The following is a 13,736-nucleotide window of genomic DNA, read 5'->3' as shown; positions in this document are numbered from 1 at the left end:
TTATGGATTAAATTGTGTCCCCCAATAGATGTGTTGGAATCCTAACTTCTATACCTGTGGCTGTAATCCTGTTTGCAAATAGGAATTTCTTTGTTATGTTCATTAGATCATACTCGAGTAGGGTGGGTTCTGAATCTAATCATTTCTGAGTTATAAAAAGGACAGATAAGACCCACATACATGGGGGAAGGCAGATGCCACGTGAAAATCATCTACAAGGTAACGATCTAAAGGAATGACCGGGACTACCAACGAGGAAGGAATTGACATGTCTGAGACCTTGATTGGGACTTTCAGCCTCTAGACCTGTGAGAAAATTAATTTCTGGTTTATAAAGCCACCCACACGTGGTGTACATACCCCAGCAGCACTAGGTAACCGAGACACCTGACAACCACAGAGCCATGGCTCACCTCTTTATCAATGTAGGCCTTATGATCCTTCCAGGCTCGGGCTGATTGGTACAGTTCTCTCTCACAATGGATTGTATCATTTGGAAGAATAAAACATCTACAAATATAAACAAACAAATTAGAAATAGTGAAAGAAAATTAATTATCCTCTAAATTCTTAATTTGGATATAAGCAGTAAGTACAGAGCTAAACAACAGCCAAGGATGAGGGAGAATGTCTCCCAACTACAGATATGGACAAAAGATGGGGTCGCAGAGAGAGCATCACCAAGATGGCCTTATAAGATGGCTCTGAACATTCACATCCCTATAAACAGATACCACCCAAAACTCCAGTTTTGAAAGCCCCAGCAATTATGCATAGAAAAAGTGGGCATAGGAAAAAAAAAAAAAAAGAGGTTCTGAAGTCATGATAGAAATGGCTTGTTTGAAGAAACTCAGAATCAGAAGGAGGGTATTCACCCACTCAATTTGTTAAAAAGAGCTTGCCTTGAGAACCCCATTAAGTTTTGAAGCAAAGAAACAACTCTGGTAAAGACAGCGGGTGAGATGTGGGGTCAATGAATAACACAAGAGAAACAAATCCTGATCTAAATTGCTTAGCCTATCTCTTTAACAACTCCAGGCACAGAGAGATCAGTCCCAAAGATGACTGGTGACCTCATCATACCTTGCCCCACACAGTGATGAAATTATAGAGAAAACAAAGAGCTTGGGTCATACATTCAGAAAGAAAATATTTCTCTACCAAGAGTGTGAGCACATTTTGGAAGGAAGCAAAGGACCGTGTGAGTTCATGAAAGCTATGCTGGAATTCTCTCTCCTTTTTATTTTCATGACTTTCAAGGCCCTTAATGCTCTCAGAAATCCCTGGGTGTTAATGTGCTCAGCTGTTAACCAAGAGGTTGGAGGTTCGAGTCTACCCAGGGGGTACCTCAGAAGAAAGACCTGGTGATCTTCTTCCAAAAAATCAGCTCTACCCTGACACACACAGGGTCGTCGTGAGTCAGAATCTACAAGAAGGCAATTGGTTTTCTGTGCTCTCTGGGATCTGGACAGGCTAGGTGTTTCTTTATCTTACATCTCTTCCCAACCTACACCATCTACCTGGAAGCTTATCTGGGACCCACGATCCCTCCTGGGCTGTGTTTCATTTCTGAGGCTGTGACCATGCAACTGCTCTGAGCAACAGTGACCACGCCGTATGGAAGAGTCTCTGCTAGTCCCAGGAATTGTTTCCATCTGTTTTCTAGACTCCCACAAAGATAACTGCTTAAGGGCATAAGCTCCCAGCCTGCTAAATCAACATGTGACGGAGTTACTCTGGCTGGATTTTCGGCTGCTCAGCCTTCATGTGAAATTGATCCCAAACTCACGTCCAAATCGACCATTGTTTGGACTCCTTATCGCTTCTTTAACCACCAGTTGTCCTGTATGCCAGCATCGTGGGCAGCAGATTGCTGAGTGCAGTTACTGTTTGTAAAGGGGCAAAACAGGGATGAGCTCAGCCCTACTGAACACCTAAAGGCTTCATACTTGTGTGTCACTCGGACGGTGGCAGGCGGGCCCACGGCGTTGCTGCTGTCTGCCAGCATCCCGTCCCCGTTCCCACCGCTGGCAGACCGGAGACCTCCTGGCCCCTTGCGGCCTTCGTCATGACGCTTGGCAATGGTTCTTGGCTGCAACACTTGCAGTTCTTCCTCTTCCAGGTTGATGTCATATATTTCACCTTCAAATTCAACGGACAAGGAACGCGTCTGCCGAGTATGGACAAATCTGGGCTTGTACTCTGGAAATAAGGGAAGATACGTTAATATGGAGGTCCCTGGGTGGCACAAATGATTTGTGCTTGTCTATAACCTAAAGGTGGGTGGTTTGAACCCACTTGGGGCACCTTGGAAGCAAGACCTGGCGATATCCTTTTGTAAAGATTACAGCCAAGAAAATCCTATGGAGCAGTACTACTCTGAAGCACACGGGGTCACCATGAGTCAGAATTGGCTTGACGGCAATGGGTTTGATTTGGTTGGTACGTTAATATGGAGGTCCAGATTTAGCTTAGGCAGGGAAGAAAATGATCCTTGCGCATCTTGGAAAGGGACAAGTGGCACATGCCACGTTGCAGAGAGACATCTCAGTGCCGTGGGCAGCTCACGTTGGGAGAGCTAGGTTCTAGTCTTGGTCTTGCCACCACATAGCCCCGTGCTGGCAGGTGGCTCTGGGCCTCAGGTCCTCCATCCCTCAAGTGGGGGGTAGGTTTGGACAATCTCTAACATCCTTTTCACTTACGGCACGCTGTGAACATCTATGTTTAGTTTTCAAAGTGAACTGCTAAAGTGTGTTGTTTGGATAAAGTCATATTATCAATTACGGCATTATTAATGATGATGGCTCATTTACTGAGCTTTTGCTATGTATTATTCACCTTGTACATATCTCTAATTCACAGTCTTGGAAGACAGGTGTTATTATAACAAATCCTCACATAATTACATATGTCTGATTATCCAAACAGGCTCCTGCATTTGGTGTCATTATTCTCATATAAGAATTGATGCCTTTGAATTGTGGTGTTGGCAGAGAATATTGCATGTACCATGGACTGACAAAAGAACAAATAAATCTGTCTTGGAAGAAGTACAACCGGAATACTCTTTAGAGCATATTTTGCACGTGTTTTTTTTTATCAGGAGGGACCAGTCCCTGGAGAAGGACATCATGCTTGGTAAAGTAGAAGCTCAGTGAGAAAGAGGAAAACTCTCAACAAGATGGATTGACACAGTGACTGCAACAATGGGCTCAAGCATAGCAATGATTGTGAGGATGGCACAGGACCGGGCAGTGTTTCATCTGCTAGTACATAAGGTCACTATGAGTCAGAAACGACTTGAGGGCACCTAACAATGACAGCAACACCTTCATTTTATAAATGAGAAAACAGAAGCTCTGAATGGTTCATCCGTCTCACAAGGTTACATAGCCAATAGCTGTGGGAGCTGGGACTCTAACCTGTCAGACCACAGAGCCCTTGGTCTTTCCATAACATGGGGCTGCTTCTTCATAAAGGTACATGTTCTAGACACTTTCTAGTTGCACAAATAAAAGAGGATTGCTCAATAAGAAAAATTAAATTTTTGCAAAGACTTTCATCAGCTGCCTGACCTAATACTGGTAACGTGTGGATCATGTGTGTGTGGGAAGAGAGTCAGCATGTTTCTGGCCACTACAGGGTACTGCCAAAAAGTGCTCGCGGTGGGCTAGATCAGAACTTTAACGTGCAAACACAGGGCCCCTTGCATCAGAGGCACTTGGGGTCTCTGGACATATTCATATGGCCTTATCCCTCCAGCACAGGGCTGAAATAGGAAGACAGGAACACATCTTCTGTTTGTACCTCAACATTTAAAAATTAATGTGCTTTAGGGTCAGGACTAAGAAAGCAATACCTGACTTTCTAGGAGAGAAGAAGGGGCCCCTACCTCTAAATTGAACATTGGTAATTGGTCCTGGGAAAGGAGAATGTCAGAGGTCCTTGGCAATTTTTGATTTAATATCTTTGTGTGAATTATTAAACTTGACATGTCATCTCAGGAAGAAAGAAAATCTTCCAAACCAATGGTTCTTAGCCTTTAGGGTTATGAAGTCCTTTAAGAATTTGTTGAAAGTTAGAGACATTCAGAAAAATGTGCATATACACACAGAATCTGCTTAAATAAAAGTCCATCTGTGGGGTTCACGGTAAAACGCCAGTCCTAAGGGCTGCCATATTGTACGGAATGATTTTATTTCCAAATTTTGGACATGGAATTGAATTTAATGTACGTTGCTTATGGGTGGCCCAAAGGGTAAAGCGCTCGACTGCTAGCCAAACAGTTGGCAGTTAGAACCCACCCAGAGACTCCTCAGAAGACAGGCCTGGTGATTTGTTTCCGGAAGGTCCCAGCCTTGAAAACCCTACGGAGCAGTTCTACTCTGCACACATGGGGCCACCGGCAACTAACAACATAGAAGAAAACGACCACAAAAATGAGTCACTTTGCATAGTATTCCACTAGATGGCACTAGACTCTCATTCTTTTATGGAAGGTGCCAGGCTCTGGGTTTTTCTATTTCTATAATCATAGGTCTCTTGGCTGCCAGATACAGTTTTAATAAAGAAAATGTTAGGCAGTGCTTTTCATAATGAATTTGACTGGATTGACCCTGTCAGCTAACAAGAGGCAACCATCTGACAGAATTAAAAAATACAAATATATTATCCTAAAACGGATCAAAATACATGCCTTTAAAAAGTTGTTTATGATTTTCCATTATGTTGAACGCACAAGTAGTAAAATCTTGGAATTTGTTTTCTAGCAACTTAAGGCAGACGAATCAGGATGTCAGCGTGAAGGTAAAATTAAATTGACTTAAACCATACCTCATACCCCCTGGAATAACCACTTTATAGCCCTTTTCTGCATGCCTAGGTTTTGTGTCTGGCGCTTTTACTGAATACATTTCCATTCTCTGTGTAAGTGAAAAATGTTTACAAAGGAAAACTGCAAATGAATCTCAGCTTTCTTATTTTAAAATAGCAATCGCTTTGTTTTTGGCATGCAGGCCAGCACAAAGCGGGTCTAAACATAAGCATTTAATATCTAAAATGTAGAAGAAGCAACCCTTTTGTCTCTTTAACGTCTGTTCCCAAAGGACCAGGCCAGCCCCTGAGATGGTGTGGAGCACAGGGCTTACTCGGAGTCCCCTGCTTTCTCAGGAACTGCCTTTGGCTTTTCCTCTGGGCCCTGCCGGTGCGATAACCGCTCTCCGCACAAGTGCACGCTTTGTCTTTGTCATGGAAGCCGCGAGAGTAGAGGTTTCGTGTGCTCTGCGGAACCGCCAGCAGGTCACCGGAGCCTTTACACTTGTGAATCCGCAGCTTGCCAGATGCATCCTCCAGGCACTGCCACTTCTGCAAAAGCCAATGCGAAAGCGGTTATGATCCTGATCCAGGTGTTATTTATTAAGGAACGTTCTCTTTAGTTTCTAGAAACACTGGCAACACCATTAAAGAGAGAGAGTGAGAAAGGGCAAGCTTGTAAGTGACTCCGCAGTACCACCAGCCCAGATTCTCCTAATTATACCTTTCACTGTAGGCAAATGCAGTTGACAACAAAAGCACTGGAAATCAGAACTACCTAAATGACACTAGAGTCAAAATGATATATAAATCCTTTGCCTCCAGACTAAACAGAGTCTTGAAGGGTACATGTAAAAGCCCTTAATTCGCCAAGCCCTAGAGCGCAGCTGTTAGGGTTGTTTTCTGCAGACCCTTCTTTCTGGAAAAAGTAACTTGGCTGCTTTGTTCTCTGCCTCTGAATTTCTAATGCGATGCAGGAAGAGTGGCAGATGAGGAGTGTGGTGAGTTTCATCTGAGTCCATCACAGGGTGCGCCACCCTTCATACACCCCAGACATTAAAGCACTTGTCAGGTTTTCTCCTGTGCCTCTTCTTATCCATCTGCAAACAACACACAGCCCACAGTGCCAGCTGCTCCTAAGGGAGTCTGGTCTACCTTCCCAGGAGACAGACACTGGATGTTTACATTGCATTTTCTAATTCTGCCTGCTGTGGTCACCTCAGTCTCAACGAGGAACAAATACGACACCAGTTCTAAGTGTTTGTTCCACAATGCTGCTGCTTCTTGTTTTGGTTGGCTGGAAAGTCTTTTTTTGGAGGGCGATTAAAAAAAAAAAATTTCCATTGTGCTAAAATATGTGTAACAAAAAATCTGCCGTTTTAACCACTTTGAAGTGTACAGCTAAGTGGCATTTATTACATTCACTCTCTTGGGCAACCACCACTACCATCTTTTTCCAAAAGGTTTTCATCGCCTCAAACAGAAACTCAGTACCTCTTAGACAATGACACCCCACCCGTCCTCCCTCCCGTGGCCCCTAGTAACCACCACTAAAGTTGTCTCTATGCATTTGCTAATTTGAGATATTTCATATAATTAGGCTCATGCAATATTTGTCCTTTTGTGTCTGACTTATTTCACTTAGCATAAAGTTCTTAAGGTTCTCCACTGGCTCTTAAGTATCAACCTGGCTGAAATCATAGCTTTTCACCCATGTAAAGTGAAGTCTGGCCAAGGGTCCCAGCTGGCAGTGTCAGCAGGCAAGTAACACTCCTGAACAAAATGGGGTACAGCCACTCACAATGAACCAAGAGGCAGAGCGGTGGTTCATTTTCCCTTAGGGGAGTTGTAAACCCTCAAGAAGTGTTGAACAAACAGAACAGCCTTTGAGCTTCTACTGTACAGTCGCCAATTCCCAGATATACAGAGCTTGTTCTGTGATTTCCCTTTAGCCTCTGCATACTCTTGGTGCTATTGAATTTGGTTACTTCAAGCCACATCAAGTTACAAACTTCTTTTGTGGCTTGGCCAGACTGTCTTGAAGATTCAACGTTTCCATCCAGAGAAGCAGAAACTGAGGAGAAAAAGGAACTAACTACCTATTAATGAAGCCATGAAAAGGCAGCACAAAAAAGGGCAGTCTAAGGACTAAGTTACAGTGTATTTAACTAAAAACGGGGAAGTCAACTTGATTAAGCACTTGGAAGTTATGTCACATTAGTGGTTCCCAAAGTTGGCTGGACACTAGGATTTTTAAAATCTTCACAGATGATTCAAATCTGCAGTTGGGATTAAGAATCACTGTTTTCAGTTAGCAGCTGGTTACTGGACCTCCTTGCAGCTGGATCCCATGTGGAGGGCAGAAGGGATATCCTGAGGTCTAAGAAGCTCAGATGGGTGAGTCTTTGAGAGAGTCCATGTATCTGTGTGTGTGGGTGTGAAAAGGAAGCTGAGTCTAGTAACTTACTGACCTAACCATGTCAGAAGATGACTCCAGTTGAACAGATGAGCACTGCTGGCTGACCTACACTTGCAGGACAATGTGCTATATTTGAAAGAAGAAAGAAGAGGAATCGATACATTCAAATTGTGGTGTTGGCAAAGAATACTGAATAAGCCACGGGCTGCTAGAAGAACAAAAAAATCCGTCTTAGAAGAAATACAACAAAAACATTCCTTGAAAGCAAGGATGGTGAGACTTAAACTTGTTTACTGTGGCCACGTCATTAGGAAAGACCAATTGCTAGAAAAGGACACTTCACTTGGTAAAATAGAGGGCCAACAAAAGTGAGGAGAACCCTCAGTGGGATGGACTGACACAAGAGTCACAACAATGGAGTCTAACATATCAATAATCATGAAGACGGCGCAGAACCAGGCAACATTTCCTTCTCACACGTAAGGTCCCATGAGTCAGAGCTAACTCAATGGCAACTAACAACAAACAACAATTCTTGCTCTCTCTCCATAGTTAGCTGACAAATGACAGAATTTAGTCTTAGCTGAAAACTGCACCTGGCCTGTTTCATGGTTCTGCCGTTTGATGTGGAGACCAGTGATCCCCAGACCTGAGCCTGGGGCACTTACAGATAGGTCCAAATAGCTTGAGGAGGTTCCGTGAAATTCTCAAAAAAAGTTCCCAGAAACTGATAAAACAACCCCAATAAGAAATAACCATATGCCATAGAGAATTCTTGCTGGTGGTAAGTTTCACCCAAATAAATAACTTTTCATAGCTCCAACAAGTTTGTGAATCGGTGGTGTCTGAGTGTCTGCCTATACCTATAAAAAAAAAAAAACCCACTGCCGTTGAGTCGATTCCGATTCATAGCGACCCTATAGGACAGGGTAGAACTGCCCCATAGAGTTTCCAAGGAGCGCCTGGTGGATTTGAACTGCTGACATCTTGATTAGCAGCTGTTGCACTTAACCACTATGCCACCAGGGTTTATCTGTCTTAAATCCAAATGGTTTAAGACTTGTCCACTTGCTGGAGTAATCTCTATCTCTAGCAGTTAAAAACTGAGATTGACTACTTAATGAGTATCCTAGCAACATAAGTGGCCCACACAATTCACAGCCAAGTGGAAGCTGAGAGAGGGCTTTACTTTCTATAAGACAGGAAAATCTGACTAACTTTACTCTGGAAAAATAATGGCCTTCTATCTTTTGATGTTTCTACTTTATATCAATCTTAGTATAGATATTTATTTTTTAAATCACACAACTACAGTAAAAACCTTCCCTTAATTTTATAACCACAATGCATTAAAAAAAAAAAATTCTGTTTCTTAGAAGAGCTAAGAGTTCAAGTAGATTCCTGTAGAGCACAAAGGGGGAGCAGAATTTTTAGCGGCTTAGCCTATTTGAAACCCCATTAGCCAAATTCCTTGTTGATGTCCTGTGGGATACAGATGAAATGAGAGGGTGTTTCCTGTCTGGGGAGTCGAATTTAAAGACACCCAAGGTTTGGCACTGCCTTGGAACTGATGATTGTACCACAGAAAATCAAAAACACATAATAAGTATATGCATGTATACACACACACACAGACACACACAAATATACTCATATATACTACATAAATACACACACCTAGATAAATACTTGGATAAAGCAAGAGGCACTGACAAAAATGCCTGTTATTTTCTATACCATGTTATTGTTGTTGTTATGTGCCGATGAGTCGGTTCCAACTCAGAGAGATCCTATAGGACACAGTAGAACTGCCCCGTAGGGTTTCCAAGGAGCAGCTGGTGGATTTGAACTGCTGACCTTTTGGTTAGCAGCCGAGCTCTTAACCACTACCCTTTGAAAAAGCTACTGTACCCTATTAGATAAAGCAGTTAGCTAGAGGCTTTGAAAATCTTCTTAGCTGCCAGCATACTAGGAATTTTAATGAAATGTAATTACCACACATTTGCCACAGTCATTTTCGTGTTCGATATCATGACAATTTTTATGGCTGAGCAATAAAACCTTGAAATAGCTGCATCTAAAATGGTCATTTTACTTACAGGCTTTACAGAGGGAGGAGAAGAAGGAGAATTTTTAAAAGACTGACCCTGAAACTCATGTCTCAAGCAATTTGAATGGGCAGAAGGAGAAGAGACGCTTTTGCATTGGAGAAGACTGTCAGGAATTAGATGAAAGTCTGTGCTCAGGTGGGGTACCTGCCACTGCGACGTGGAGTCGCACTTCAGAAATGTGCTTTGTTAAACACTGTCCTTGTAGAAAGAAGTACAGTTGTCACATGGTCTCATTTTCAGAGTTCCTCTTACATTATATCAGTTAGTTGCTAAATCCCACTGTCTCCATCTTTTCCAAAGACCACTTACTCACTCTGCAAATCCTTTCCTGCTTTCTGGGACTAGACTATCTCAATTCTCCTCCTACCTGTCTTACTTATTAGTTGCTAACTGAAAGATCAGTGGTTCTAACTCACTAAGAGCTCCTCGAGAGAAAAGACCTGACAATCTGCTCCCCAAAAGTTTACAGCCTAGAAAACCCTATGGGGTAGTTCTATTCAGTCACATAGGGTTGCTATGAGTCAGAATCAACTCGATGGCACACAACAACCAATAATTTAGCACACATTCATTCCACAAATATTTCTGCACACTTCTCTGGGCTAGGTGCTAGATGACTGCCATTGTTGTCAGGTTGATTTTCAACTCATGGTGACCTCATGGTACAGAGCAGAAATGCCCCATAGGGTTTTCTACGTTGTAAAGCTATTTAAGTAATTTCTTAAGTTGTTATTGTTTCTTTTTGGCCTTTTCAGCTACAGTGGAACTTGGAAGTAAGATGGAGGACCATGTCTCACACTCTTGAATCTTTCCTAGAAGTCAGCTCAGCACACATTTACTCAGTTTTTGCTTGATTATATCTGTTATTGCTGGGTGCCATCAAGTGGATTCTGACTCATAGCAAGCCTATTTTACAGAGTAGAACTGTGGTATAGGGTTTCCTAGGCTGTAAACTTTATGAGAGCAGATCAGTAGGTCTTTTCTCCCAAAGAGAGGCCAGTGGGTTGAAACTGCTGACCTTTTGGTTAGCAACCGAGCCCTTATCCATGGTGCCACTAGGACTCCTACCTGTACATAAAAGACATTAGTGGTTTAGTGGTAAATTCTTGCCTTCCATCCAGGAGACCGAGGGTTAATTCAGACCTGCTTCTGAAAATCAGCTAATGAAAACCCTACACATCACAACAGTCTGGGGATCATGGGGATGGCGGAGGACCAGCCAGCATTTCCTTCCATTGTTCATGGGGTTCCCATGAGTTTGGGGCCAATTTGATGGGATCTAACAATGTGTAAACAACACTTGCTGAAGAAGATAAGGTATAAGAATTTACATATGCAGCTAGTTTGGTGGAATGAGAAATACAGGTTAAATGCCTTTCAATAATCCCATTTATCATCAACTTCATCACTATCATCTCACCTATTAAACTCTTACTCGACGCCACGTACAGCTCTGTCTAGGGCACTTCATATGAATTTCCTCCTTTAATCCTCATGGCAATCTAAAGGTACCTCCACGATTTATTCTTTGGAGTACGATTTTATAGGAGTGACTATTTCCTATATTCTGCTTAGGGCTTGGTGATGGTATTTTATACCCATGTTGGTGTGGCTCAGCAGAAAATGTCTAGATTTCCAAGCTAAAAAAGCCTGAATTTGAATACCAGCTTCATCACATTGCCTGGAGCTAGTCAGCTTTGAAGTCTAAGCCTTTGTGGGGTCACGAGGGTTAGAGATAACGTATGGGAAGAACTCAGCATATGGTAGGTACTCAACAAAGGAAGTTATTATTACTATTATTAGTTTTATTGCACACACACAGTTTTATTACTTGAAGAATGTGATCCACTATAAACTTGATGAGAGGCAGCCATTTTCAATGGAGATAAGTATTGGGTTGGGGGGAATCTGAAGATCTTAATTTTAATTTTCTTTTGCTGCTGACTCTGTGGCCTTGAGCAAATTGCAGAATCCCTTTGTTCTTCTAGATTCCGCATCTGGTAAAATAATACTTGCTCCTCCTGGCCTCAAGGATTTGTCATGAGAATAAATTGTTGTGTGCTTTCGGAGTTCTGAGGAAAAGGTGCAGTATAAGAACCCAGAGTAGTCCTGTTATAACCGACCTTTAAAAATGTTTATTTAATCCCTGGGCAGGTAGTTTTCCTAGCTGTAAATTGTATATAATACAGTACTTATTATTTAGTAGGGGAGACGGTGGCTTTTGAATCACACAGATTTTGGTTTGAACTCTGAATAATCACCCTACTAGCTGTGTGACTTTGGTCAACTTAACCTTTCCATCTGACTTCAGTTTCCTTATATTTAAAATGGGCATAATGTTTATGAGGTGTCAAATCTTCACGTAAAATCCTAGCACCATACTAGAGCACAGTAGAGCTCCACTTCCCCTTCCAAAATTACGACTAGGTAATCATTATGGTTTCTATATTTTTTTAATTGTATACATTTCTCAGGTTGGCTTTTGTTACCGTCGGCTGCCATTGAATTGGTCACTGACTCACGGCAACCCTGTGCGTTACAGAGCAGAACTGCTCCATAGGGTATTCTTGGCTATAATCTTTACGGAAGCAGATCACCAAGCCTATCTCTGGGTGGGTTTAAATCAGCAACTTTTGGGTTAGCAGCCAATTGCAAACTGGTCGCACCATCCAGGCTCCTCTCAGGTTGGTTACCTAAAACCAAACCCCTTGCTGATGAGTCGATTCCAACTCATACAGAACCAATAGGACAGAGTAGAACTGCTCCATAGCGTTTCCAAGTAGTGGCTGGTGGATTTGAACTGCTGACCTTTTGGTTAGCAGCTGAGCTCTTAACCACTGTGACACCAGGGCTCTTTAGATTGGTTCAGATGTTCTATAATCTTATTTATGCCTACTTGTGCCCATTTTTATGAGTAAGGAACAAAAAACTTGGCTACAAATTTTTTAAAGTTACACTGAAATGAAAGCTTAATTTCTCTCTTTCACACACACACATTAATTCTCCATTTTAATGTCTTATTAGATGGAATTGGTCATAATGCAGGTCAAATCATGTTCTCTGGAATGTAGCAACTATACAGCAATTTTCTGATAACCTATTATACTTTATGCCAGTATCAGCATCCTGAAAAACAGTTACGTGCAGGGGGACCTGTGTTTATAATTTGTCATCTCAACATTAGGAGTCTCTGGGTGGCAAAAACAGTTAAGTACGTCACTACTAACTGAAAGGTTGGCATTTTGAACCTACCCGAGGTGCCTCAAAAGAAAGGCCTGGCAATCTGCTCTGAAAGGAGACAGCCCTGAAAACCCCATGGAGCACAGTTCTACTCTGACACACATGAAGTCACCATGAGTTGGAATTGACTAGATGGAAACTAAGGAATATAAAAACACCATATACACATTCCTGTCCAAACTGATCCTTAGTTCTAACCACTGCCAGATTTTCTCACCAGTATGAAATAGTTCCTTATAACAAGGAGATCTGTCTCCTTTTGTCCTTGCGGTGGGTGAGATGGGATAGGAATGGGAGGGAAAGTGGAAAGGAAGGGGAGGTCAGAAGGGAGAGAAAATATTTCCTCTTTTAGATTTTAACCTGCATAATTATTTGTAAAAGTCAATGTTGGGATGGTTCTTGAGTTTAGGGAGGTAAAACTGGTTAACTGACTTCAGCCAACAACTGATAGCCTGCCCTTGTTGAGCACTGCTATGTGCCAGGCACTGTTCCAGGTTCTTTTAAGTACCTTGAGGCAGGTATTGTTATTATCCTCATTATTTTAGATGAAGAAACTGAGGCAGAGTTGGATTAAATAACTTGCCTACGGTCACATACCAAGAAAGTGGTGGAGCCAGGATGCAGTCCCAATGCTCTTGACCAAAAAAACCCAAAAACCAAACCCATTGCTGTTGAGTGGATTCTGACTCATGGCAACCCCATGTGTACCAGAGTAGAACTACTCGATAGAGTTTTCCTGGCTGTAATCTTTACAGAAGCAGATTGCCAGGCCTCTCTTTGACAGTGCTGCTGGGTGGGTTCAAACCACCAATCTTTTGGTTAGCAGTCAAGCACAAACCATTTGCCTCACCCAGGAACCTTCCAGGATCTCAATAAAAGGACAATGGTTGTGGTAAGCTGTGAGGTTTCAGATGGTCCTGGGATGGGGAGATAGCATCTGGGAAGGCAGAAGCAACAACGTAAATGCAAACAAGATGGTGGGAACGAGCATGTTATGTTTAAGAGACGTGAGGAGGAAAACCTGGCCAGGGTGGGCCGTATTAGGGAGTAGTGGGAAAAAAGACAGTATAAATTAAACAAAGATGGGGCCACATCATGTAGTTTATGAACAAAGTGTCAGTTTTAACGATCGCCTGTTTCTGACTTGTTTAGAA

The 13,736-nt window shown here is 42.4% G+C and overlaps 1 protein-coding gene across 8 annotated transcripts in view; it reads right to left on the bottom strand.

The window, feature by feature from the left end:
- SULF1 (sulfatase 1) overlaps nt 1–13,736 on the bottom strand; it is a 224,842-nt gene that overhangs the window by 28,416 nt on the left and 182,690 nt on the right. For all 8 annotated transcript variants that reach the window (XM_064267785.1, XM_064267786.1, XM_064267784.1 and 5 more), the window contains 3 exons: nt 5,148–5,364; nt 1,950–2,202; nt 414–510 (listed from right to left, as the gene is read on the bottom strand). In XM_064267785.1, the coding sequence (XP_064123855.1) occupies nt 414–510; nt 1,950–2,202; nt 5,148–5,364 (567 nt within the window). The remainder of the gene's footprint in view (nt 1–413; nt 511–1,949; nt 2,203–5,147; nt 5,365–13,736) is intronic.

This window comes from Loxodonta africana, chromosome 14 (assembly GCF_030014295.1).
Source record: "Loxodonta africana isolate mLoxAfr1 chromosome 14, mLoxAfr1.hap2, whole genome shotgun sequence".
NCBI lineage: Eukaryota > Metazoa > Chordata > Mammalia > Proboscidea > Elephantidae > Loxodonta > Loxodonta africana.
The sequence above is the reverse complement of the archived record's forward strand: the minus strand, read 5'-3'. Positions and strand labels throughout refer to the sequence as shown.